The sequence below is a fragment of the Bos indicus genome, chromosome 4 (assembly GCF_029378745.1).
Source record: "Bos indicus isolate NIAB-ARS_2022 breed Sahiwal x Tharparkar chromosome 4, NIAB-ARS_B.indTharparkar_mat_pri_1.0, whole genome shotgun sequence".
In the NCBI taxonomy this organism is placed as follows: domain Eukaryota; kingdom Metazoa; phylum Chordata; class Mammalia; order Artiodactyla; family Bovidae; genus Bos; species Bos indicus.
This window is the reverse complement of record NC_091763.1, coordinates 46,263,432-46,290,423: the sequence shown is the minus strand read 5'-3', so window position 1 is coordinate 46,290,423 and position 26,992 is coordinate 46,263,432. Positions and strand designations below refer to the sequence as shown.

At 39.8% G+C, this 26,992-nt stretch overlaps 1 protein-coding gene across 3 annotated transcripts in view; it reads right to left on the bottom strand.

The window, feature by feature from the left end:
* The window catches only part of LHFPL3 (LHFPL tetraspan subfamily member 3), a 616,531-nt gene that overhangs the window by 181,292 nt on the left and 408,247 nt on the right, over nt 1–26,992 (bottom strand). For all 3 annotated transcript variants that reach the window (XM_070787247.1, XM_070787246.1, XM_019958641.2), the window contains exon 2: nt 16,924–17,160. In XM_070787247.1, coding sequence (XP_070643348.1) covers nt 16,924–17,160 — 237 coding nt within the window. The remainder of the gene's footprint in view (nt 1–16,923; nt 17,161–26,992) is intronic.

Genomic DNA, 26,992 nt, shown 5'->3' with positions numbered 1-26,992 from the left:
GTGAAAAGGCTTTAGAGTCTATATTTAGTATTTAAAACAAAAATGCCTTTTTTGAATGAATGAATGCTTCTTTGAAGGTAAAATTGTTGCATTATATTGTAATATGAATGCACATTTCAGGCTGCTTAAGCAGGTTTTCCTCTACCCTAGGGCAAATGATTCATTTTTTTTTTTCTTAAGAGACTTGAGGATACTCATCCATTTCATCAACTGATAATTTTGCATTTAAAGTTTATATATGCCAGACTGTAGCTATTGATATTAGTATGAATATCAACATCAGTCTATGACAGTCTACCAAAGGTTCAGGGCAAGGTACTGTTAAAGTTTTCTAAAAAACTTCTAATTTCATCTTAGAACTTAGTTAACATGTCTACATTTGTTCTGGATTCAAGAGAAGGTTTTTCCCTCTTCATTTCTTAAAACAATACCCCCAAATAGCACTTTCTACTCAGTTGTCTACTTTAAGGATAGATCTCCAACCCTCTGCACCTCCCACCCTCAGAGCCCAGAGTAAGACTTACCTATCTTTGGTTACTTTAGTTACTGTATTAAAATTAATACCACACTAGTTACTGGGCTTCTGCACTACTGTGTGTGGGTATTTCTGTCTGTGAGAGAGACTTGCTCAGGCCCACTTGAGCATCCAGTTTTCCTGCTTTTTCAGCTAGGCTGTGTTCCCTCTCTCCTGTCACTCAGGACTACCTGTCAGAGTCCATACAACTTGCTTTGACCAATGGAATGTTGCATTGTGACACAGCAGAGGCTCAAACATCCTGAGCTGTTGAGCTTGATTTTCCTGTGTCTCTGTCATCACCTCGCGAAGGACATGCTGGCCTATTAGTTCCAGGAAGAACAAGAGGGACACATGGTGCAGAATACCCCCAGACAAATCTAACCCAGATGCTCCAAACCCAGGTAACCCACTGACTCGTAAGGAATAATAAACGATTGTATTGAGCCACTGAGTGTCGGGATGGTTTGTACACAGCAGTAACTCCCATCCTTCCCACTCTGTCATTATCACAAGAGACAGCTCTCCCCTTCTCTATTTCATAGGCTTCTTTCCCACCTAACTTCACTATGTCCCAGCAACCACTGGTAAAAAGTGTGACGTTCTATGGCACTGGGGAAGTGGAAGAGGAAATCAGGGGAGGATATAAGGGCAAAGGAGAAGACTGATGCTAGTTTTGAGATTCCTATTAGGAAGATGAAAAACGTAATTGTCACCATACTCAGCCTGCTCCTGCCTCAATTCTTCCATCTCCTTTCTGTCCTTGAGTCCTAATTTCTTACCCTTAATAAACATCATTCCCACAATCAATCTTCACAATGAGGCTGCAGTTTTATTGTATTTATTGCTAACATTTATTCAATACTAACCAGATATATTAAGCACTGAGCTAAGTACCTTACTTAGATTTTATCTTTTAAACCTCACTGTGATGCTGTAAGATAGATAGTATGATCTACATTTTACTTCTGAAGAAGCTTAAGAGACATCAAGACCCACAGCTAGTAAGTGGTGGTGCTGAGGCTCTGATGCAGGCAGCCTGATGTCACAGCCCGGGTTCTTTCCCCCACACCCCACTGCCTCCTTGTGCTGAATCCCCTTGTCCCCATGTCCCACCGTCATTCTCCTCACCCACTCTACAGACACACAATAATGAGTGTATTTTTATTCTAATATGTTTTATATTACACTGTGGATCACTGTTTGATGTGTATTATTTTTAATTTTTGTAAATGGTATTTTATTACTAATCATATTATTTTTCTTTTTCACTAAGCATCTTGTTTTTGATACATTCATGTGGTCATGTGTTGATTGCCAAAGCAATCTTGACAAAAATGGACAAAGCTGGGGGTATCATCTTTCCAGACTTCAGATTATACTACAAAGCTATAGTAATCAAAACAGCATGGTACTGACACAAAAACAAATACACAGATTAATGGAACAGAATAAAGAATTCAGAAATAAACCCACATGCCTATCGTCAATTAATCTATGACAAAGCAGGCAAGAATATACAATGGAGAAAAGTCTGTTCAACAAGTGGTATAGAGAAAGCTGTACAGCTACATGTAAAACAGTGAAATTAGAACACTCCCTCACACCATATATAAAAATAAACTCCGAATGGTTTAAAAACCTAAATGTAAGACACGACAGCATGAAACTCCTAGATAAGAACATAAGTGAAACACTCTCTGACATAAATCATAGCAATGTTTCCCCAGATCAGTCTTTCAAAGCAAAATGTAAGTAAAAGCAAAACAATTTTTAAATGGAATCTTATCAAACTTAAAAGCTTTTGCACAGCAAAGGAAATCAACAACAAAAAGATAACCTTGGAAATGGGAGAAAATATTTGCAAATAATGTAGCTGACAGGAGGTTAATATCGAAAGTATACAAACAGTTCACACAACTCAATATATATATATAAATAACAACAACACAATAAAAAAAAAACGGGCAGAAGACCTAAACAGACATTTTCCCAAAGAACACACAAAGATGGCCACCAGGCACAGGAAAAGATGCTCAACATCACTAATTATTAGAGAAATGCAAAATGCAAATCAAAACTGCAGTGAGGTACCACCTAACACCAGTCAGAATGATCACCATCAAAAAATCTACAAACAATAAATGCTGGGGAGAGTGTGGAGAAAAGGGAGCCATCTTACACTGTTGGTGGGAATGTAAATTGGTACATATACTAGGGAGAACAGCATGGAGGTGCCTTATAAAACTAAAAATAGAGCTACCATATGATCCAGCAATCCCATTCCTGGGGTATATATTTGGAAAAAATAAAAGATACATGCACCCCAATGCTCACAGAAGCACTGTCAACAACAGCCAAGATATAAAAACAATCCAAGTGCCCATCAACGAAAGTGGCTTAAGAAGCTGTGGTATACATGCACCATGAAAGAAGGCGTGGCGTATGTACATGAAAGTGTGAGGGAACTCAGACTTTCTGTTTGGTTTTGGTATAAACAGAAACCTGCTTTAAAAGATAAAGTTTATTAATTTGAAAAAACCACTTCTTAGAGCTGTTTCTTGGAATTACTGAGGCCATCTTTTCATTTTTAAGTTTTACTTAAAATGAGTATCCCCAGGTACATATTCTTCTCAGAGAAGTTTGATAGCTACAAGAGACTGAGGGCAAGAAAGGGGGTGACAGAGGATGAGATGGCTGGATGGCATCACTGACTCAATGGACTTGAGCTTGAGCAAACTCAGGGAGATAGTGAAGGACAGGGAAGACTGGCCCACTGAAGTTCATGGGGTCGCAGAGAGTTGGACACGACTTGGTGACGGAACAACAGCCTGAAATGTATAGTTTTAATAATAATAAAGCTTGTTATCTAGTGGTTGTAAATTAGCTGGTGAGGGAAAGGATCAATCTCTCTCCTGAGTGTATCAGGAGAGACAGCCAGAGAGGAACGGGTTTCGAATACTGAGGGAGGATTTCTCTCCATTTTAGCTTCGAATAAAATGTTATTACTTATGTTTGTTTGACTCATGGCTTGTATTTGCCATGTGTATGGTGAGGAAAATAAAGATGTGCTCTGATCCAGACATAGTCACTCACTAGCCTAGTGGCGCGAAATTTTTATCATCCTGTGGACAAACTGAAGGGACTATGTTCTCCTATATTCAGCAGATTCTTGTCTTTACTGCATTTTCTGCCTTGGTGGAATCCCTTCCCTCTATCACTTCTGAAGGACACCTCTCATAGACATTTTTAAGGCCCTGAGTTTGCCTCTCATTGTTCCACAATGCACTGAAGGACTTCGCAGCCAGGTTGGAATTGGGTAACATGGTAAAGAGTGAGTCTCATTTCCATCAGGGGGTCAGGGACTCTCCTTGGTGACGGCCACTGTGTTTACAGAGCCAGCTATAAGGTTTGAGCTCTTTGAGTAGCACGTGTAAAGGAATAACTCCTCCCACATCCCACCCCTGCTTATCCTGAGATATGAGTATATACAGGAAGATTATAAAAAACAAAGGAAAAAGAAACTTCCAACCAACCAACCCTCGCCAGTCGTATTAAAAATATTTGCAAGCTACCAGATAAAAAAAGTCACATTTAAACATGTGGAAGGAGCAAGCTCTAGATTTTAAAGAGGTCCCCATTACAACACAGAGTTGATAAGAACAGAGGGAGACCCTGGTACAGTGGTTAGAGTGTGGGCTCTGCACCACACAAATAAGCTCTATATTATGTGTTAATTAAAATTATAAAATCAAACTCTCAAAATAAACACAGTTGATAGGAGTCAAACACTGACAGACAGTTTTACATGCATTATCTTATTTTTAAATCTCTGTGAGGCAGGTACTATGAATATCCTTACAGAGGAAGACACTGAGGCTTACAGAGGTTTACCCAAGTTCCCAGGGCCAGCAGATGGCACAAATTGATTTCCCAGGGCTGGCAGACAGCTCTGTTTCCAAAAATAGTAGCAAGAGAACTATATTGTGGGTACACACTCACTCATGTCTGACTCTTTGTGACCCCACGAATTGTAGCCTGTCAGGTTCCTCTACCCATGGGATTTTTCCAGCAAGAATCGTGGAGTGGGTTACCATTTCTTCCTCCAGGGGATTTCCCTGACCCAGGAATTGAACCTGTGTCCTCTGCATCTCCTGCATTGGCAGTTGGATTCTCTACCAGTGCGCCACGTGGGAAGCCCAGACTGTATCAGACAGGTGATTATTTAGCCTATTATAGAATGAAATTACTTTTTTCATGGGTTACCTGCTGATTTCCAATTATAATAATTAGGAATGATTTGAGACAGTCTTTATCTCCCTACTCTGTGGCTCAGCTTCCTTAGCTGTAAAATGAGGTGCTGGATGAGGCTATTGGTCCTTAGCCCTGGCTGCACATGAGAAACTCCTGGGAGTTCTTGTACTTGGATCCGCCTCATGCCAACTGAAGTGGAATCTCTGCAGTGGTGCCCAAGCACTGGAATCTACTTTAAAGCTTCCCAGGTGATTGTAAAGAGTCAGTGATTTATGCCTCTAAAAGTCCTCACTCTTTGTATTTCAGCACTTCTTTAGCTTGATCACCCCCTGCCCAATACATGAGAGGGAAGAGTTGGTCATTCACTCTACATCTGAAGAGGTATGAAGCCCACCACTAAGACTTTCTCTTAGGTTGATTAAAAAAAACCCCAAAACTAACCAACCAGTCACTCCTGTTTTTAGAAGATTTTTCTGAAAATGAGACTTCAAAACAGTGTCATCTGGTAATCTGCTGCTGCTAAGTCGCTTCAGTCATGTCCAACTCTGTGCGACCCCAGAGATGACAGCCCACCAGGCTCCCCCGTCCCTGGGATTCTCCAAGCAAGAACACTGGAGTGGGTTGCCATTTCCTTCTCTGATGCATGAGTGTGAAAAGTGAAAGTCAAGTTGCTCAGTCGTGTCTGACTCTTAGCAACCCCATGGACTGCAGCCTACCAGGCTCCTCCGTCCATGGGATTTTCCAGGCAAGAGTACTGGAGTGGGGTGCCATTGCCTTCTCCAGGTAATCTGCTACCTTGTACTAATCAACATAGTACCTTTGAACACCCTCACCAAGGTCAGGGAAGGGTTTAAATTTTTTTCTTTTTTTAAATGGGTGAACTGGAAACAAAGCTCCCAGAGCCCAGATAATTGTACTTCTCCTGTCAGTACAGTCAGAGAATGTCTCATTTTGTGCATTGGCATTGGCACCAAAAGGCCAGCCCCTGGTGAGGAACTATCTGGCCAGCAGATGGAGTTTGCTCATGTGACTTCTGGGCTTGTCACCTTCTCTGGGACGAGGGACAGTGCTCTAGATTCTCTGTGGAGAACTGCCGCTTATAAGGGCTCTGGGTCAGAGCCCTCCTTCAGTGAGGGCCGCAGCCTCACCTGCTGCCCTGAGGGGCCGTGGCTGGCTTTTCTCCAGTGACCAACCAGTCTAGTGGCTCTGTCAGAACACGTGTTGGGGTGGCTGACACCCACACCACAGCTGCTTTTTCTCCCTCGTTGAATCCTGCCCTCCAGATCTCTTGACAATACTGTCACTCTCACTCTTGTGGGCTCGACAGCACATCAACCTGCAGACAGCGTTGTGTGGCAGTTGCCAGAATGCACATTCACCTCCTGGTTATTCCAGGCACATCGTCAAAGGTGACATGGACGAATTAAGCTAGAGAGATGATATCTAGTCACGCCAAACTGATCTTTCTCTACCAAATCCAAGGCCCAGATTACATGTGCAGTAAAGCAGGAAGAAAAAGTCAGTGAAATCATAAATGGCACTTGCTGAGGATCAGCTGGCTGACTGACTAGAAAGACATGGTTCAAGGGTGACAATGTTGGCAGTTACAAGGGATTTTCCTCAGTTTCTGAAGCTTAGATTTTCAACAGGCTGCTCTAAAATGAACGTTTTAGCAGTAAGACAAAACTCCCCACCTCTCCATTCTGACTTGGCCCTGTCCACAACACATCTACTGCAGTTTTTCATTTCTTCACAGTTGTGTTCTCTTTTGTTTATCTAACACTCACAGACTCGATGCTTTTCTGCAAGCTGATTTTTTTAAAGCCTCTAAGCAGATGAAACCTTGTCTACCCAGTTGTCCTTGGGAAGCAGTCTCTGCTTATTATAGCATTATCTTTCACTGGCACTGGAGTGAGGTAGCTCAGAGATGGGCATGCACTCATTTTACAGAGACCAGGTACCAACAAAGTTACCTGCCAAAGCCACAGGCATGAGAATGGGATTGGACTTCAGAAATATAACCTAATACATGTAACACTACCTGTTCTCCCCAAAGAGACAGAGGGCAGACCCTGCCCCACTTATTCTGGAACTCCTGGTGTCTATCATGAGGCTTGGCATACACAAGGAGAGGAAGAAATGTTGATGAGTTGACTGCCTTGGTTTTTCCCATCACTCAGCACACAGCAACTGCACATTTTTGTGGCTGTTGAAATAAAGCCTAAAGAGGTGCACTTGTGTGCCACAAGTGGCAGAGTTACAGTACATTGTTCTAATATGCCATTCTTTGATTCTTGAAAAATACATGTGAAGGAAAAACTGCTTCATGTACAGAAAACATGTTAGGAGGGGACATTGCTTACAATTTTTTTTCATGTAATTGATTCAATAAAAATAGTGTTTAAATTTATTAAGCATTTACTATTTCCTGAGAACTACAATACTGGAGATAAAAGATAAATAAGATATAGTTTTTATTTTCAAGAAACTTAGAGTAAAAAATGTTGTTTGCAGGGTTTTTGTGAGAGGTGGTCATATTCTGTGAAGCACTGTTAGCCCACCAGACTCCTCTACCCATGGGGATTCTCCAGGCAAGAATACTGGAGTGGGTTGCCACGCCCTCCTCCTGGGGATCTTCCCAACCCAGGGATCGAACCCAGGTCTCCCACATTGCAGGTGGATTCTTTACCACCTGAGCCACCAGAGAAGCCCTGAAGCACTAACAAAGAACTCCTATTTCCGCAAGTAATCTCAACATTTATTTATCTCAAGAGTATTTTCTTGGAACTGTGTCCTTACCTTCCTTGCTGCTGCTAAGTCGCTTCAGCTGTGTCCGACTCTGTGTGACCCCATAGACGGCAGCCCACCAGGCTCCCCCGTCCCTGGGATTCTCCAGGCAAGAACACTGGAGTGGGTTGCCATTTCCTTATCCAATGCATGAAAGTGAAAAGTGAAAGTGAAGTTGCTCAGTTGTGTCCGACTCTTCGCGACCCCATGGACTGCAGCCCACCAGGCTCCCTCATCCATGGGATTTTCCAGGCAAGAGTACTGGAGTGAGGTGCCACTGCTTACCTTCCTTACCAGATATTAAAAACAACACTCTTTCTCCTTTGTCAGGGCCAAGTGAAGTATCAGGTTACACTTAGGGTCAAGTGAAATGACAGGTTACATTTTCAGTGTGTTCTCTGACCACACAATTGAAGATCAGTGAGCATGTAGCAAGAATGTAAACATCATTTGCCAAAAAAGTTTCATGTATACTAAAAAAGAAGTCTGAGTAGGGAGGCTGAGGCCCAAGGAGATTTAACTAGAATTAAAGTTAAGAACACTTACATTTCATTTGGTACCTATTCTTTTCCAGGTAGGAAACATGAAGAGAATTAGAGACTTCAGCATGAATAAGAGAAAAAACTAGAGGGGTTCATTGTTAGGAAACTAACTAGATAAACAGGAAGAAACTAAACTACTTGAGCATATTTATGGGGGAGAAAAAATTTTCAGAGGTATATTTGTGGCCTAGAAACTTAAATGTGTAGATGAGACCAGAAGTAAGAGATTTTCCCTGAAATAAAGTTTACTTTAATGACTGAGTCTGTATTACATGTAAAAAACAGCAAATTTAGGAAGAGATAATGGATCTTAATTAATTAATTTATTGGATCATTAATTTCAAAGACTGAGGAGCCTACTGATGCAATCTAGAGTACATAGATCTGAAATTAGACTCAGTCTTAATAAAATAAAATTAAAAAATAATTGGCCACAGATCAGTAGCTTAGAAGTTAAGTAAACATAATCAATAAACTTGGGTGGCCCCTCAAACTTGGGAGGTGGGGTTATGATATTCCCTAAATTTTCAGCTCTCATGATGATACTGTTAAATGGGGAAGTAAGGGGTAGGAAGAAGCAGGTAACTTTTAACCTAACTGCAGGACTTCATTTAAGTTTTGCTGGAATGTTGAAAATTTACTGGTAGGACTAAGTGTTAGATTTCATGTTTTTGTTGTATACAATTTCTTTTTCATTTTTCATTCCCTCCTTCTTTCTTTCTTTTAGCTGCTTTGATGTTTCCCTAGAGATTCTTTCTCAGGGACAGAAAAGATCAGTCCTGATTTCAGGGACTGAAAAGATCACTGAAATGTCAAAATTGTTTTGGATATTGGAGTAAAGTAGTTAGAGACGGAGCCTGTGTGACAGCCATTCAAAGTCAGCCCTGCCTTTGCCCTCAGATTCTTAAACCACTTCAGACTGGCAGTCTAACTGGGGAGGGCTGAGAGGAAGACACTTACTCTGAGGGCATCATTTCAGGTTGGGTACCCATCAAAGGGAGCGCTTCCTCTTCAAGCACATGATGGTATATTCATGATCTCAATGTGTATTTGTTGGATGGACTAGAGTCAGTCTCACAACAACATCTTAGATGTTGTCCAAGTTACCTTGAGGCATAGAAGGTCAACTGAAGGAGACAATCTCTAGCAACACATCCATGAGCAACTGCAAAGTTCTCTTTCTTCTCCCATACTTTTGGATGACCTCCCCTCCCCCTCCCCAGTGGTGCACTCTGCCCTGGTACCTAGGGTAGACAGTGGACAGCACTGACTACATGGGTGCCTGCAGATGCCCAGCAAGACATGGAGTATCATGCTATTGGGTGAATGTGTAACTTTAACCATTACAGACATAATAACTGTTTCCGCATAAATCAAGACTCTAAAGTAGAAGAGGGGTTAGCTATGAATATTACAAGGATGTGGGCTTCCCTGATGGCTCAGATGGTAAAGAATCTGCCTGTAATGCAGGAGATGTGGGTTCAATCCCTGGGTCAGGAAGATCCCCTGGAGAAGGAAATGGCAACCACTTCAGTATTCTTGCCTGCAGAATCCCATGGACAGAGGAGCCTGGTGGGCTACAGTCCATGGGGTTGCAAAGAGTCTGACATGACTGAGTGACTAGCACTTTACTTTTACTTTAAACATTACAAGGAGGCATGTTTCAACTTAATAGAAATAAAAACTTTCCAAGGTTAAGATCTGTGTAAGATTGGAATGACCATCTCATGAGCTAGAGATTAATTCATTAATTCACTCATTCAATACATAATTATTGTGTACTTACAAATGCCATGCATTATTCTAGGCACTGAGAAAACAGTAGAGAAGAGAGAAAAATCCCTGCCCCTGTGGAGCTTTTCTGGGGAGACAATTAACAACAGCAGCAGCAACAACAAGAAAAGCAGAATATCCAGTGGGCTGGATACAATACATGTGTCAGAAAACATTTTAGAGAGGTTGGCCAGGGAACAGCCCACTGAGAGGGTGATACTTGGGTAAGACATGAAAGATATAAGGGAGCGAGCTTTGAGGTTTTGAGGAAGAACATTTCAGGCAGAGGGAACAGCCAATGTAAAGACCCTGAGATGGGAATACCCCTGGAGTGTCTGAGAAACAGCAAGAAAGTTAATGCGTCTGGAGCAGAGGAAACAAGGAGAAAAAGCTCAGAGGAGGTCAGAGTGGCCAGGATGGAGGCAGATCTGCAGGGTCTTGTACACCTTGGGAAAGGATTCTAGCTTTCACTCTGAGTACATCATCCAGTCACAAGAGGGTCCTGAGCTGAAGAACAGCATGATCCAGCTACCCTTCTTTAACAGGATCGCACTGGTTTTGCTCTGCTAAGACTTGGCCTGCACCAGGGTAGCAGCAGTGATGGGACAGAGAAGGGTGAGGATTCTGGGTGTCTTTTGACACAACTGAGCAACTAAATGACAACAACAGCAAGTTAATATAAGGATTGACAACTGACTATGAAATCGAGCAGTTAGGATACTAGGGGCGCTCTTCATATGACAGGGTCCGTGTAGTGCCAGGGAAGAAAATGTGAATGAAGTGAGCTTATGAAAGAGTGAGAAGCTGCAAGTATATAAAATCATTCTGTGAGCACTGAGGTCTGTTTCAACTCTCAGATGGATTTGAGTCCTTCTGAAAAAGTGTCAGGATATATGCTATTTTTTTGATGTACACTCTGAGATACTTCAGTGACCACAAGGACTTCATTCAACACAAATCCCATTGGGAAATACAATTCACTACGGCCTTGCTAAAAATTCAAAGTACTGGAAGGTTTCCTGATCTTATTTCACTAGGTTTTTATAAAGTTACAGAGTCAAGCAGAAGGATGAGTTTTAAACCAAGGCTATTCCCTATTCTCAAGTGTATTAAGCTTTTGATTGAATACCATTATCTAAAAGCTACCGAATGAGAATAAGACTAAACTCTTACTTGTACAGGGCTGACTAGTCAGTGGAAAGCAACAGAATCAGCATGCACTAAGAGTTGATTACATCATGTTGTGTAATAGAACTTGAAATTCTGAGTAAAATGATTTGTGTTTGAGTCCTGAATCCATTCCTTCCTAGCTGTGAAAATTTACACAAAATATTTAACTTTTACAAGCCTCAGGTTCTGACATGTAAAACTAGGATGACAGTAACTATCTCACAGGATCATTCTAAAGATCAAATAAAATGTCATTTGGAGGAAATGATTAGCAATAAGTAAAGCCTGTATCAACATTACTGATTATAAATTGCTTCTATACCCATGTTTTTGTCAGATTCTCCTAACTCTATAGAGGAGGCAGAGCTGGGTGTTATTGTTTTCATTTTAAAGAAAGTGAAGCAGAGGCTCTGAGGTGTTAAGACACGTATTCAAAGTCACATGACTAATAAGTGCCAAAGGTGGGACCAGAAACAGAGTTTGAGTCTGTGATCTGGGCCTCTGTTCGCTGTCAAGGCGTCCACATGGAATCTAGTGGGGCAAGGAGCCGCCTCTGCATGGGACTGAGTTTCTAAATCTGATTCATTCTCTTCTTGATGGTATGAATGAGTGGGGCTGTGGGGAGGTTCATGGCTAAGGAAGAAACACTGAGGCATCCTCAACCTCCTTCCTTGAACTTTCTTTCCCTTCTAGTCACTCCTGCATTGCTAACACACCCCTAAAGAAGCCTTTAAGGGCCTTTAAGGACATTCTTAAAGGACAGTTCTGAAGGTGTCCCTTGAATTGGAATATTTTACAGCTGGAAGAAGCCTCAGATGCCATTTAGGCAAGCCTGCACTTTACGGACAAGGAAGCTGAATTCTGGGACTATTAAGATATGAACACAGGGCCCCTCAGGTTACTCACACCAGCTCTCGGCAGTGAGCGTTCTATCCACAGACCACACTGGCACCCACAATGAGGTCGTGGCACGGCATGGTACCTTCAGTCAAAATTCTGAAGTGTTTCTCAATTATTTACGTAAAATGAATTTATTGTAACTCCCCCTATTATAGCATTAAAAAGAGCTTAAACCACTTAATAAATGGTAGCTGAAGTCATCTCTTGATGAATAATGTTTTCTCATTTACAGTTAAAGTGCTAGAAGACAAAGTGACTTTAAAACTGCTTGAGAGGCCCCAATTATCTGATAAGCAGTTCCAAAGACCATACACACAAATGCAGAAACAGACCTCTTTATGAGTGGTGTCTGACAAGGAAAGAGATATTTGTGGCAAAGGACCTCTGGAAAATGTAATTATTTATCCTTTCACAATTAATGAAAGAAACTGAAAATGAAGCTTTCATTTCAAATCCTTTTTATCTGGATGAAACTTTAATTTTACATAATTAAATTGACTTCACAGTTCAGTGTGTTAAAATATGCAATTAAGCAGCATATCAAGGTTAAATGCCTAGTGTTGTTGGCTCATTTAGAAATCACACTGTCCAACTCCCAAACAAGAATGAACACCTATCTGTCTGCATCTATCCCTAGAGCCAGGACAGCACACAGCCAGCAGGGCTGGCTCCCCAGATTCAGGGGACACGGCTATGTTTTCTCGCATATGCTAACTCTTGTATACAGTGAGCTGGGTATTTAAAGTTTTCACTCCTTTTTTGTTTTTCAGTGGAAGCTTTTGTGGGGCATATAAAAATATTCCAGGAGTCTGATTGACTGCCACAAAAGATTAACTTTATCTCTTGCAGAAGTTTCCTCTAAGATAACACTTGCATCGTCAAAGCTGTTGCTTTTGGTTTGGTCAAAGAACGTAATAACTTCTTTATTCAAGTTTTGCCATTTCACAATTTATGATAAATTTCAGCTAGGGCTTTTTCAAATTATGTTTATATTCTTTGAAAAGGAGGGCCTTATGAAATGCTGTGAGAGGTGTGGTATGGGGACATGGAAATGGGATCGAGGTGAGGTCACTGGAAATTGAGAGGCAGAGGTGGACGTGTTCATCTGAGCACCTCTCCCTCTTTTCTCTTTGAAAAGCACCTTCGTGAAGATTAATTCATGATTTTGGAGCATACAGGTCAACAATCAGAACTGAGTTTCCTTCCCTTCTTTGCTATAGTCTGTAACAGTGATTCTTGTTTTGACCACTGGGGTGAGTGTTGGGAAGGACTCATAGATCTAAGCAGTATCTTACGATACTGAACCCATTTGGTGGCTTCTCTAGATATACAGGGCAAGCGTGTTCTTATATTAATTATAAAAAACAAATGAAGAAAAGCGATAAGGCCTTTCAGGACAAACTTCTTTGAATTGGGGGGCATATGCCACAGTTGCAGGTTTATTCTTCCTATAATGGTCCCACTACTTGCTATAGGGTGTGGTTTGTTATGATGATTGGCAGGTCATAAACCTGGAAGGCTGTAAAAAGTATTACAGTGCGTGTGGCAATATAACCTATACATGAATGTACAAAGGTTTCTTCTTCTGAGCCAAAGCTTCAATTATGGTACTGTCTGCTTCCATGATACTAGAAGGCATCATGTAGTTTATAAAATCTCCTACAATTCCATGAGCTAGATCTGCCTCTTGTTTTACTGCATTGCCTTGGAACCCAAAGGAGGCCTTAGCTATCAAAGGACATAATGTTAGTTTTATCAGGAAAAAAATGTATCATGAGAAACAGTTTCAATAAGGGAGAACTTATATTAACATAGCCATGCAAATTGTAAAAGCCCCTATTTGTATATAACCAATTTCATAATTACAAATTATTTTTATAGATCCTCATGGAAGTGAGATCTAACAGAAGGCAACATCAAGGTATTTGGTTTTGGTTACTGCTTGCACTTGAAAGCCATTAAACTACTGGTTAGTGAAACTGTGTCTACACACAAACATACAAACAAACCACTGATAGGCTTTCTCTCAAACAACCTGAGTTTTTGCAAGTTTTAACACTGAACAAGTGTTTGAACAATAACAATAAAGGCTACTTTGTATAACTGTAAATATATCATTTCTCGGAAACATTCAGGTGTCATTACATTTTATACAAGGCTTAGAAACCTTGCTCTGACTTTAAACGGACATTATTGTTTAAGAAATGCCTGGGTAATAAAACTGTTGACACATTCTCAGAGTTCTAGGAAAAGGAATTGCAGCTGTGAAATAAAAATGCAGTAGAATTGAAATATTTTATCAGTATGGCCTGATGTTCTCTGCTGCTTTACTAGATCTATCTGATGTGATATAGATGAACTGCTACAGATTCTAGTTCTTCAGAAGCAGATGGAAGAAACTATGGTCTATACCCATATATGATACATCCAAATGCAGAAGAAGATCAACACGAAAAATTACATACAGATAGTCCCTAAACCTTATATTGGTTTATTTTAATCTTCTTTCCCATTAAAGCGTTTATTAAGGTGTTTCCAATATATCGAGTTGAAAATAACACTTTCTTTAATAAAGACCTAGATGGAAGGGATCAGACATCCACATTTAATTGAATCAACTGGAAGGAAAGATTCATCTTAAAAACTATTATTATTCTATAATCCTCCTGTTCCTTCCTGAGGTATGAATTCAGGAATTGTCAGATTCTCATAATATGAGATTATGAGTTAGAATTCTCAGCAGTCAAGTGAAAACTTTCCTGGTTTTGCTATTTTTTTTTTCTTCTTGTTATATGTGGTCAAAGAGTACCTGGAAAGTTAGAGGTTTTTAATGTAACTTTGATTTGTCCAGTGAAAAAATAGCATTCTTGGTGGTGGTCAGAAACAAGCATTTGCAGAACAAAGTAGTATTTTTAAAAATTCATTCTCTAGGGAAAGTTATTCTAATATTAAGTTATCTTTACCATAAAATTGGAAGTGAAGTTAACAGGACAGAGACCTATGTACATACAACAAGTCCCAAAGACAATAGCCAAGGGCACCAAATTAATGAGTACATGTGAAAGCACTTTGAATCTGCAACATGCTTTATAAGTGTAATAACCATCTTCACAGGGTCCTTTCTACGTAGAATAGGCAACTTTGAGAGGGAAGTAGTTGTGTTTTTAGGAAGTCCAGCACTACTCCCTTACGAAAGGATTATTTTTGTGTTTAGAATATTCTTGATAGAACTGAGTAAACCGTTACGTTTTCTGTCTATAAATGAGGGAGATAAAGGGCTCATGGGTGACTGCTGCTCTCCTGGCCTTCTCTATTTATCTCTTTAAGTTCATGGTTTACCAACATAAAGAGTGATGCTCTAAACACAAAGCTTACTACACGATCATTACATGTGACGTTCATGCAGGTGCTAACGTGCGCTGATATCTGAGGCAGTAAAGAGTTCTCAAGTAAACACTACTCGAAAGAAACGGAATTTCATAATTCAAGGATAGATTTAGTTCTTAATTAGGGAAAAAAGCTAGAAGGCTGCGCCACTTAATTGAAGGTGGCTCCAAAGTATTAAAGATAATGTAAAGATAAAACAGTTTAAGGAAACTAAGGCTTTAACAAAACAGAGACAGTAAAATTCTATCCCAAGAAACTGGTTTAGAATTCTGGAAAGAAAATGAAAAGATTCATCTTGAGTAATGACTTGTTACCTCTTACCAGGATACTGTGATATTCATGTATTGTTCACTAGTCTGTGTGTGTGTGTGTGTGTGTGTGTGATATTCATGTATTGTTCACTAGTCCGCGTGTGTGTGTGTGTGTGTGTGTGTGTGATATTCATGTATTGTTCACTAGTCCGTGTGTGTGTGTGTGTGATATTCATGTATTCTTCACTAGTCCGTGTGTGTGTGTGTGTGTGTGTGTGTGTGTGTGTGAGATATTCATGTATTCTTCACTAGTCCGTGTGTGTGTGCGTGTGTGTGTGTGTGTGTGTTTCAGAAGGCATTTTCTCTTTCAAAAGAAATTTGAGGACTTTGATTACCCAGATAACACATTTAGAATTCAGCTAATTAAGCAAATACTTAAATAGCTTACTGTAACTATCTGGGGTATCTCTACCTCTTTTGGAGAGACTGAGTCTAAATTAAAATATAGTGAGTAGCTGAGTAAAGATGCTTATAGATGATTCTCGAAGATTCCCCAGGCATTTATTTCACTTACTGTTTAGCCAAGTAGAGAATGCTCTCCTCTCTCTCTATACATACATATATATATATGAACTATACTATATATATATATTGTGTATATATATATATATACACATACATATATATATCATGAACTCAGAGAGGGAAGGAAAAAGAAACTGGAAAAAGTTGAAATATAATGGACTCAGAGAGCCTCAGAAAGATAAACGCAAAAATACACTATTTTAGTTGCGTACATATCTTGAGTTATGCTTGAGAAAGTCTATAAACTAGACACCATGAAAAGATGCAGCATCCACTTGTGTCAAACTCCCAAATCATCCTTTCTCCAACCCTCCACTTCCTTGGTAAGGCCTAAGGTTGTAATGCATAGCAGAGGGAATTACATTCAATATCCTGTGATAAACCATAATGGAAAAGAATATGAAAAAGAATGTACACTTGATGTACAGTAGTCATAAGCCAACTATATTTCAATAAAATAGATTTTTAAAAGCATGCACAGTGGATAAACATCAAGGTCCTACTGTATAGCACAGAGAACTATATTCAATATTTTATAATACACCATAGTGGAAAAGGACATGAAAAAGAATGTAGATACATTGTCTAACTGAATCACTTTGCTGTACAGCAGAAATTAACATCGTAAATCAACTATACTTCAATTTTTTTTGTTTTTAAAAGCAGCAAATTAGACCAAGAGGGGATGCTACCAGATGGGAAAGGATGGAGAATGCCATTTTTTGTGCTTTGGGGTAAGAGTTCCCCAAAGCAACCTTACCTTTGTTTTCTGCCTTCAGTTCCTCTGCCATCAAGCTGTCTTGTCGGTTACCAAGCACAAATGCCAGAAATGAGAGGATGAGGGCATCCAAAATCCCAATGATAGCCAGGATGTAGGCCCAGCGGACTGAACAAGCCCCAAGAGTGTACTTGTCTGTCTTTTCTCCACACATCCGTTTTACTTCATCTGAATCCCAGCCATCAGGGAAAATCATACAACCAAGCACAAGGCAGGCAGCTTAGAGAGAGGAAAAAAAGAGAAAAAGACTTAACATAAATTTCATTTTAGCAAATATTGCCACTGTGTGTCAAATCGTTGTCCAAACTCTTGATGTGAAGAACAGCATGTCTTACTGCTGTCCACCCCTGAGTGGTTCTCCCCTCCCCACCAGTTAACTTCAAAGCAGCCCATCACTCTGCAATGAAAGGGGCTCTGGGAACACTCTTTACAGTAGGACAGAACATTAAAAGAGAGGCCAAGATAGGTTGATCAATAAGAAAAAAACTAAAAAAAAAAAAAAAGTCGAATTGTGGCGTGCGTTTGTGAGAAGGCTTCCACTGCAAATAGGCCCACAAGCAATCCTAACACTGCAAGATGACAATTCAATTCTGGCTTTTAAGAACTATGACAGCAGTCAGATAAGGGATTATGTGTGGGATAACATGGAGACACAAGAGCATATATTGACTCTGAGTCACAGTAAAAAAATAGTTTCATATTGTGACCAACACACACTATGAAGTTTCTTGAAACTATACTTGCTGCATGCAATGCACTCTGATATTTTCTATTCTGTTCTCTGTTCTATTTCATTTTTTAAAAGGTTGAAAATCATGGCAACACAGTGTGGCACTGCAGAGCTTTTATTTAATATGTAAATTCAGGAATTTAAGGAGAATGCTTAATACTTTTTCTATTTCCCAAAAATCACCATGTGAAATATACAAATACTTTTTAATAAGAATATGTTGATTTGAAGGCTATCATTGCTACTCTCCTCACATTTAATCAAATTATTTTGGAGTAAGTGGTGACAGTGTTAGGTTATATTCTGAATAGGTGGTTCATCCATTAATTCATTCACTCATTAATTCAACAACCACTTACCGAGTGTCTCTGAAGGAGTACCATAGTTCTTGGTGCTAGGCATACAGGGATCAAGAAGAGAGACATGGCTTATGCTACCATAGACTTTATGTTTTCTCAGGGAAAGAGGACAAAAAAAATGAATAAGCATGCAAATAATGTAATTTTAAGTTGTAATAATAGGTAGGAAAGAAACCAAGGGCTTAGAGAACAGAGAGTGGAACCTTCTTCAGAGAAAGTTAACAGGTTAACGCCTCTTGAGGGGATGACATTTAAGTTAAGGCCCCAAACAAGCAAACCACTAGACATATGAAATGGCAACAGCATGTGCAAAGGCCCTGAAGTTGAAAAGGTGTGTTTGACAAGCTACCAGGAGATTAGTCATGGGGCTGGAGAAAGTGATCATGTTGAGGCATCCTTGCAGGTTATCTACTTGCAGGGGATGTAACTAAAGAAAACTATGATGGCACAACCAAGTTAAGAGTTCTGTGACTGTCAGAGGCAAACAACCCCTGAGGCTGGCAAGAGGAAGTTAGCTCTTGCCTCACTGCTACTTACTGAACAAGCCAGAAGTAGACAACTACTTCCTCACTTAACAGAAGAACAGGTCTACAAGGCAGGTCTGGAGAAGACAGATAGCAAGGTGGGTGACAATTAGGAAGATAGCCTGGGAGAACTCTGCTTTAGTGTTCCTTCTGATTTTACAGAATGACAGTTCAAAACTTCAGGTCACACTTGGTTGCTCTTTTTTCTTTGCCCACATCCCAGAAGTTAACATGCTTGCCTTATCTATCTGTGCAGTATCTCTATATACACGCACCTACCTTAAGCCTTTATTATCTCTCAAAGAGAACCCTAACTTCCCTCTGCCTTCTGTTTGCCTTCACTCTATTTCAGATCAGACACTACTGCTCATACTCAAAATGTCATGCTGGTTCCCACTGGTGCTGAAGAACACTGAAACACTCAGCCAGGTATTCAAAGCTCCACAGATCAGCCCCTAATTATGTTTCCAGTCCTCCTCCCCTTTATACTCTCCAGTTCACATGGGCTGTAATATGCATGGTTGCCTGTCTACGCACCAAGTTTTTGGATCTCTGTTTTCTCTTTTGCCTAGAATATTTGCCACTGCTGCTGCTAAGTCACTTCAGTTGTGTCCGACTCTGTGTGACCCCATAGACGGCAGTCCACCAGGCTCCCCTATCCCTGGGATTCTCCAGGCAAGAACACTGGAGTGGGTATATTTGCCACTGCTATCCCTAAATATTCTACCCTTAAATATCATTTTTTGTTGTGGTAAAAGTCATATAATACAAAACATATTGCTGCTGCTGATGCTGCTAAGTCGCTTCAGTCATGTCCAACTCTGTTCGACCCCATAGATGGCAGCCCACCAGGCTCCCCCATCCCTGGGATTTTCCAGGCAAGAGTACTGGAGTGGGGTGCCATCGCCTTCTCCAATAAAACACACTGCTTTAACCATTTTTAACTGTACAATTCAGTGGCACTAAGTACATTCACACAGTTGTGCAACTCTCACCATCATCCCTTTCCTGTGTTTTTCACCTTCTTTAACCGAAACTCTGTCCCTGACCCCCTGGCATCTATCAATGTACTGTTTGACCTAAGTATTTAACTAGGTAACAAGTGGAATCAAACAGTATTTGTCTGCACCTAATGTATGTGTTGTGCTTAATCGCTCAGTCATGTCTGACTCTTTGCGACCCCATGGACTGCAGCCCACCAGGCTTTCTGTCCATGGGGATTCTCCAGGCAAGAATACTGGAATGGGTTGCTATGCCCCGCTCCAGGAGATCCTCCCAACCCAGGGATCAAACCCAGGTCTCCCGCATTGCAGGCGGATTCCTTATTGTCTGAGCACCAGGGAAGCCCACACCTCATGTATACTGGAAAGCATTTTTAAGGTTAACTTCATGTCCTACAAACATACTGCACCTTCTCTTCCCCACCCTGTACTCTACAGGAGGCCCTCACCAGGCGTCTACTTCACACACAGTAGTGTACACACGTCAACCCCACTCTCCCAACCCATCCCACTCCCCTTTCCCCTTGGTGTCCGTATGTTTGTTCTCTGTGTCTGTGTTTCTTTTTTTCTGCTTTGCAAATAGGTTCACCTGTACCATTCTTCTAGATTCCACATATATGTGTTAACATACAAATAGCTCATGCAGCTCAATATCAAAAAAACAATTAAAAAAATGGGTAGAAGACCTAAATAGACTTTTCTCCAAAGAGGACACACAGATGGCAAAAAGGCAAATGAAAAGATGTTCAACACCACTAATTATTAGAGAAATGCAAATCAAAACTCAATGAGGGGACTTCCCTGATAGTCCAGTGGCTGGGACTTCACACTCCCAATGCAAGCGGCCCAGGTTCCATTCCTGGTCAGGGATCTAGATCCCACATGTGGCAACTGAGACCTGGTGCAGCCAAACTAAATAAGTACCAAAAAAAACCTACAATGAGGTACCACCTCACACTGATCAGAATGGCCATCATCAGAAATATATTTACAAACAATAAATACTGGAGAGGGTGTGGAGAAAAGAGAACGCTCTTACACTGTTGGTGGGAATGTAAAGTGATGTAGCTCCTATGGAGGACAGTATGGAGATTTCTTAAAAAAACTAAAAATAAAACTACCATGAGATGGTTGGTATCATCAACTCAATGGACATGAGTCTGAGCAAACTCTGGGAAACAGTGAAAGACAGGGATGCCTGGAGGGCTGCAGTCCATAGGGTTGCAGAGTCGGACACAACTGAGTGACTGAACAACAAATGACTTAGCAATTTCACTCAAATATTTTTAAACTAATTTATTTTTTATTGAAGGATAATTGCTTTACAGAATTTTGCTGTTTTCTGTCCAACCTCAAAATTTCACTTAAACATTTAACATTCAGTCAAAAGCAACATTCTTCACAAAGTGAACCATCTCAAATTCTTCTTGACCTTCTCTGAACTCACATAGCTGTTGACTGCACTGGTCTTAAACACCTTGTTTTTTTTCTTTTAAAATGTTCTATAGTTATGTATTTACAAGCATTGTCTCAATCACAGACTAAACTTTCTAAGGAAAGACTCCTGGGTTAAGTCATATTTATAGAACCTAAATCAGTACCTTGTACAGACTGGCATTAAAATACTTTTGAATGGGAAAGTGAATAAAGGAATAATTAAATTATAGCACCTAGACAGTATACTCTAAAATACAGTTTATAAAAGTCAATATCACAACTACCAAAGGTCACAAATCTCGTTAAATATGGATTCATATTTCAGTGACATTTAACAGAAACAATTTTGTTATAACTAGACAATAGATTACAAGTGCTTGGGAGATTAGAAAAAAGTGAAACTAATGATTTGAAAAATATTTCAAACTCCCATTCCTTCTGTAGTTTCTAGCATTTGGTACCAACATGCTCTCCAGGGCATTTCTAGTAGTAATCATTTTTGCATTTTAAAAATATGTGGTTTCCATGAGTGAAAATTCATTTTATTTGCAAAGACCCAGATTTTTAAATACAAGCTATATCTCAGAAAAACACCTCCAAGGAAGCTACATTACTCGGAATATCTTTTAAAATATCCTAATTGGTTTTTAACAATTTTTATTAATGAGACAATTACTTTCCTATAAGAAAAAGAGGAAAATTAAAAAATTTAATGAATGGGAATCACTTGGAGAATGGTAACTTGTAATTTTAGCTAAACTTAACAGACATCACCAAGTGACCCAGGCTCAGGCAGGGTGTTGGATATTATAGGTCAATTTTGCTAGAATAGGATGTTTGTGGAATGCTGACATCAACAAAGACATCTTTTCTCAAGGTCTTTCTGCACTGAAGGTAGACTATCTTAAAAGCTTCCATTTCTGGAAACTCTGAATATCATACTGGGATAAAAAGAGCAAAGAGAGAATTCACACTCTGAAGCTAAAACCACAGGAGAATATGAGTGGCAATTCATTATTCCCCATCTTCAAAGTATATGATTTTCTTAATCAAATTTTAAGTAAAGAACCTGGGAAAACAGAGGCTATATAATATACTGTTGTGCTTCATTTTATACAATTGCTATTCTCCTGAATGTAACAAAAATACAATTTTTGAAATGCAATTTTCATTTTCTATACAGTTTAAGCGAGTTGGCTATTCAGAGAAATCTTAAGATAAAACCTGTGCTGATAAGGTTGGGTTTTGGCCTCCCAGGGTCGGGGGAAAGGCTTAGGTCCCCCCAACCCACCCCACGGTGTGTCCTTCAGGCCAGGGGACACTAGCATTTGTACTGGATTCTCTAACCTTTTCTTGCTGGCTCTCTCTTAAAGTGAAAGGTCTCATCTTTTAAAAAATTTGTCTGGTTTGAAAATCTGAATGGTTATATAGTAGGACAATAAAATATGAAATTCAACTGCATTTAAATGCTTTTAAAACTCTGTAAGTGAAGTCTGTGATTAAAATCCAATTTTTACAGAAATAAATCCTATCTTTTTGAAGCTGTACTACTTCAAATGGCCACTGCATAGCAAATTTTATCTTCTGATGATATATTATTAAATACACATCTTCTTCTCATCCTATCTGAACTTCCCCAATTTGGCTGTTTTATTTTTGAAAGGTAAATCTCCCCCAAATTACAGTGTATTAAGATTAATTTAAACCATTAAGATAGTTTGGGCTCTATTGGTTTCTTTAGAAAGGTATGGATATCACATTCTGCATTGATGCATTGATGCTATTAAATTCTGCTTCCTGGCATTCTATTAACCAGAACCTTACCAACCTGCACAATTTGAGAGCTGCTGGAAACTAACAGCTATTTGTAATCTTGACTAAGAAGTACCTACAAGATCCTAGGCTAATGTGTCAATAAACGAAAGATTAAATAACATTCCTCTTGGTTCTATAATTATTTCTAATTCTTTACAAATTTATCATGTTGTGTGATGCAGCACCATCATTACACTAAACATTAGAGTATACTGGCACCAGAACATTTGATTAATTTGGACATGCTATTTCCTGACTGGGAGGGATAGTGGAGAATTAGTTCCAACTGGGCTGTTATCCAAAAACGGGGTTCTTATTAGGATGTCACCTAGGAAATGACTAAGTTACTTGCAGTTATATATTCCTTCATTTCGGCAGCAGGTTTTCCAGAAGTGTATCACAGAATATTCTTGAATGTTAAAGAGAAATAAGAGCTCACAAGCTGGAGGTGAGCAGAGAAGAATGATGGAAAGAAACCCATGTCCTTACTGAATGCTGCCATGACATCTTCTAATCTGGAATATACAATCAAGGCACCTTTGTGAAGGCAGGATTGTTGATTTCAATTTTAAGCATACTCCAAATAGTGAGGAAGCATTCACATTCTAAAAGGAACCTCTGTGTAGAGGCTACTGCTGCCCACAATGGGTCCTTCTGAAATAGTACATAAACAACTAGCGGTTCCCTGGAGCCACTAATTGCTCTGGCATTTTTCTTTGCCAAAGAGCTGAATGTAACCTCTGTGAAAGAAACAGCCTTAGAAAAATCCACAAATGTTTTTAATTGAGTCTTTCTCCAAAGGGAAATGAAGCAAGAGGGAAAAAGCAATAGAGGGGTCTATGATTTGGGTCACTTTGGCCTGCTGATATTGCTGGACCAACTATCCAATCAAGACTTTCAACACTGCAAACCTGAGAATTGCTTATTTTTTGGACAGGAAGGGAAAGTCTAATTCATTCTTTAAAAGTTTATGCACCGGTGCACAGAAAGCATGATAAATTGCCTCATGTTGCTGAACCACTCAAGGGGAACGCAGTAAAAAAAAAGAAGCTGCACTCACTTAACTCTATCAATTATTGAGGCATACAGTAATTGAAGAAACTGATGCCAGCAGAGCTGGCAGGCTATGGAGGGGGCACTCTCACACGAGGACTGTTCCTCTACACACTTGCTAAAGGAGAGGCAAATCATCCCTACAGTTTCTTCATTAGCACATGGCCAACAGAACTGAACTACTGTATGAACTACAGTATTCATACACCTGGAAAAGGTACTGTATTTATACCTCAGTTTATCTCTGGAGGACTGAGTTGCTAGACAATCCAGGACATGAAATACTGTGGTTTAGAGTCCAGCGAAGAAAACAAAACTTTCTCCTGATCAGTACTGATTTTAAACCTACTATAATTTTGTGGCATTTAACTTTGGGTTGTAGCACAAAAAGATACAACATCCCTTAGAAAGGAGAGAAAGAGAAAATGTAAATAAACAACGGGCTCTCAAAAGAAGAGCATTAGAAAGTTGTGTGTAATGAAGAGAGGAGCTTCTCTACGCAGGTGCTCAGCCCTAATCGCCCCAGTAAAGGGAGCCATCCATTCACCTGTACCTTGAGCTCAATCACCTGTGGAACCTACACCACGGGGTGGAATCAGAAAGGGGAGAATCAGGAGTCCATCCACACCTGCACTGGGTGCTAAGGGGTGGAGAAACTGCTTTTCTGGAATAGGATACCAGACAAGAGGAAAAGCATTTAACTAAGTACAATGTAGCTTGATACTTTGCTCAGATTTTGAGGGTTACTAGCCAGATATAATATAAAACAGAATGTAGGACTTAAAAATACAATGCAGATCTCTAGAATGTCAACAGATGGCTTTTGATGTCTATCTTGGATCCAATCAGACTCTGTGAAATCTGACTAAGATGTAGTTAATAACAGTATGCATCATAATAATTGCTAACATTTATTATATGAACATCTTTAGTGGGGTTCACTGCACATACATTATCTAATTCTCAAATAAAGCTAAGACAAGCACAAGAGCATGACTTCCTGGCTTCTCTAATTTCCAGAAAGAGGGATTTTTCCTGAAATATCCTTGGCTTTTTATCCCATTCTTTCTTCCTTCCCATGGAGATGAAGTGAATTCCCCAAGGAACACCTGGAGAATTACTGGCTGTACCAGCCCAGCCCTTTCCTCTACTTACCTTAGGAGCAGTCTGCCCTCATGAAGCATATATTCCACTCCTCTGTGCTGTACATTTTATACAGGGTGAACTTGATTTTCCAGTGCTGCCCAGGAGTAGAAGATGACTATGCTTAATTCTGGGGTTGCAAATTAGGGAGTCCTTTTAGCTCAGAGACTCAGAGTCATTTCTTCAGTCATCATCAGTCATTTCTTCTTTCTCACATAAAGGGCATATTTGGCTTTCATCTGCCAGCTCTCTTCTCTCTCAGTTGGTTCAGAGCTTGAGAGTGTTCCATAGTTCGGGAGGCTGGAAGTCTGAGATCAGAGCGCCAGCATGGTGGGTTTGGTTGGCACCCTTTTCTGAGTTGCAGAGAGCTGGCTTCTGTTTGGACCCTCCCTCACACACAGCGGAAAGGGAGCTAGCAAGCTCTGTGGCCTCTTCTACAAGTGAATCATGGGAGCTCCACCCTCAGAACCTAATTACCTTCCACAGGCCCCACCTGCTAATACCATCGCACTGGGATTAGGGTTTCAACCTATGAATCTTAGGGAGGCATAAACATTCAGTCCTTTGCAGAGCAGAAACAGAGGGTTGTCATTTATTGCTTCTCTACCAACCCCAAGATTATTTTGTTTTTTACATATAGGAAAAAAGGAAGCTGAAGCACAGAAATTCCATATAGCTTGCTCAAGGTCATACAAAGCCCTCAAGTGGTAGAACAGGATTTGAACTCAGGTAGTCCAGTATTCTTGCCTAGAGAATCCTGTGGACAGAGGAGCCTGGTGGGATGCTGTCCATAGGGTTGAAGAGTTGGACATGACTGAAGCGACTTAGCATGCATGCATGCATTGGAGAAGGAAATGGCAACCCACTCCAGAATTTTTGCCTGGAGAATCCCAGGGACAGAGGAGCCTGGTGAGCTGCCGTCTATGGGGTTGCACAGAGTTAGATACAACTGAAGTGACTTAGCAGCAGTAGTCTAGCTTTGGAATCTATGCTTTTAACACCACATACCCTATCATCCTTTACTTATCAACAATAATGATGCATATGAAATTACTTTATCTTAGAGTTCAAGATTTGTTTCGTTTTTCTTTTTTTTCAGCCATGCAGCAGGGCATTATGGGATCTTAGTTCCCTGACCACAGATGGAACCTGTACCCTCTGCAGTTGAAGCACAGTCTTTACCATCAGACTACAAAGGCAGTCCCCAAATTACTTCAGAGTATTGTTTTTTCTTAAAATGAGAACACTTACAGAATCTTGGCAGTGCTTATTGTTTATAATTAGACATTTATTTTTTGAGTGTAAGAACTACTAAAATGATCCTTAGAAACTGCTAGCTTTTATATGAATACTTTGTTTACACCAGTATTTCACCTAATCAGAATTTTACCTTTTATGTAGTGCCAAGAACATTAATTATAAATTCTAAATGTGTGAAATGGGAATTAATGAGATTAATTATAAATAAATATAGGTATATTTTGGTTTTATACATATTTCACAAAAAATGTATCCTTTTTTTGTTTGTTTTGGCTTGATATTTTGAGTTAGTTTTTGGCTTGATATTTTAAGTTGGCTTCGTGTTAGCCAAACATTTTATGTGTTCTTAAAAGGCATATATTCCTTTTAAGAGTATATATGTGTTTATGTGTATACATAACTAAGAATATATGTATCTTATTCATTAATATATGGCTCTATACATGTAGAATAATTTCTGCTTCAGGTACAAATAAAGACATGAATCAATCCAGTTCTATTTAAGTTTCTGTGAAGCTTTGCTTCTTTTAAGTAACTCCCTGGGTGTCAACAAACACATTGTTTTAATTAACATTTCAATCAACAGGATACCAAACATGCTGGCAGGTCACAAACTTGTCTGAAAAATTGCAGGAGAGCTCTTGACTCAGGCAACATTTTCAAGTGCTAAAATCTATATTGCATTTCAGACACAGGATCTTAATAGAGGAAAATATCATCTTTCCCCAC